This window comes from Halyomorpha halys, unplaced genomic scaffold (assembly GCF_000696795.3).
Source record: "Halyomorpha halys isolate HHAL.00 unplaced genomic scaffold, Hhal_1.1 Scaffold1149.1, whole genome shotgun sequence".
NCBI classification, from domain to species: domain Eukaryota; kingdom Metazoa; phylum Arthropoda; class Insecta; order Hemiptera; family Pentatomidae; genus Halyomorpha; species Halyomorpha halys.
The window spans coordinates 7,075-8,152 of NW_027116429.1; the positions used below are offsets into that span (position 1 = coordinate 7,075).

General features: G+C 32.7%; 1 protein-coding gene across 2 annotated transcripts in view; it reads left to right on the forward strand.

Moving 5' to 3' along the window:
* Positions 1–444: 444 nt before the first annotated feature.
* Positions 445–1,078, forward strand: part of LOC106688532 (uncharacterized) — a 46,425-nt gene continuing 45,791 nt past the window's right edge. For both annotated transcript variants that reach the window (XM_067053230.1, XM_067053231.1), the window contains exon 1: positions 445–612. In XM_067053230.1, coding sequence (XP_066909331.1) covers positions 488–612 — 125 coding nt within the window. In that variant the 5' untranslated portion in view covers positions 445–487. The remainder of the gene's footprint in view (positions 613–1,078) is intronic.

Sequence of the window (1,078 nt, forward strand, 5' to 3'; positions counted from 1 at the left end):
TAACCTCTCGGTATTCAGTGTGAAAACCATTTCGTAAGTTCCCACTCACGCGATAAAGTCGGTCAATTCAACGTGAATTTCTAGTTTAACGGCAGACCTATATATATATATTTAAATTTAGGTTTTAGATAATGTATTATAGTCTTGTATATATTGTAAATAAAAGTTTAAAAAGTAAGAAAAAAAACAATGGCAGTCTTTCACTTCAATTCGTCCCTTTTTGTCAACTCTTAAGTTATGATAAAATGTAAGACGTAATGTCAGAGTATGATAAAAGTATGTGAAACATAATTGGTTAAATTATGAATTTTTATAACAGAAATAAATTAAAACAAAATAAAGTAATAGTATAAATACATTGTTTCGTTTCCAGGAAACATTATTAAATTAATATTAATGTACTGATAAATATATTTATCATTAATCAGAAACCAGTTTATTGGATTGAAAGTATATTAGGCTAGAAAATATTTTATATTTTGAAAGAATGCCGTTTAGACAATATGACATTTGTCGAAAGCCTATTCCCCCTGAACCATCTTTCCCTGTTCCGATTATTAAAAAACCCGAAATTTGTGATCCACTGCCAAGACAACCGTACATATTACCAGGGTAAGTTAATCGGGCTATTCTGTGTTTTTGTATTTGGGTACTGCTAAAGCCCAAGAGTACATTTTTCTTTTCGTTAGTTTAATTTTATTACTTCCAATTGGTTTTTTATTTTTTTGTTAATTATAAGTTAATTTCCTTTTTTTTAATAACAATTAAGTTTTATTTTTTGGAGGCTTGTTGTGATGCATGTATAATGCAAATACATCGCTGCGGCCCGTCACATTTAACAACATTGCAAGCTGCAATGGTATTACGGCCTGTATACAGGGACTGATAAGGGAGTCTACAGTCTACAGACTGGCTGGAGTCCTAGAGTCTAGAGGGTGAGATAGATGAAGATAACCACCGGCTCACCACTTTGAGGCCCATATGGGTACAATTCAGGACCCTCACCCACCAATCATCACCATCTGGATGACGGCGGATGTTTCAGAAGATATATTATCCTTGAGATATACGCATATCG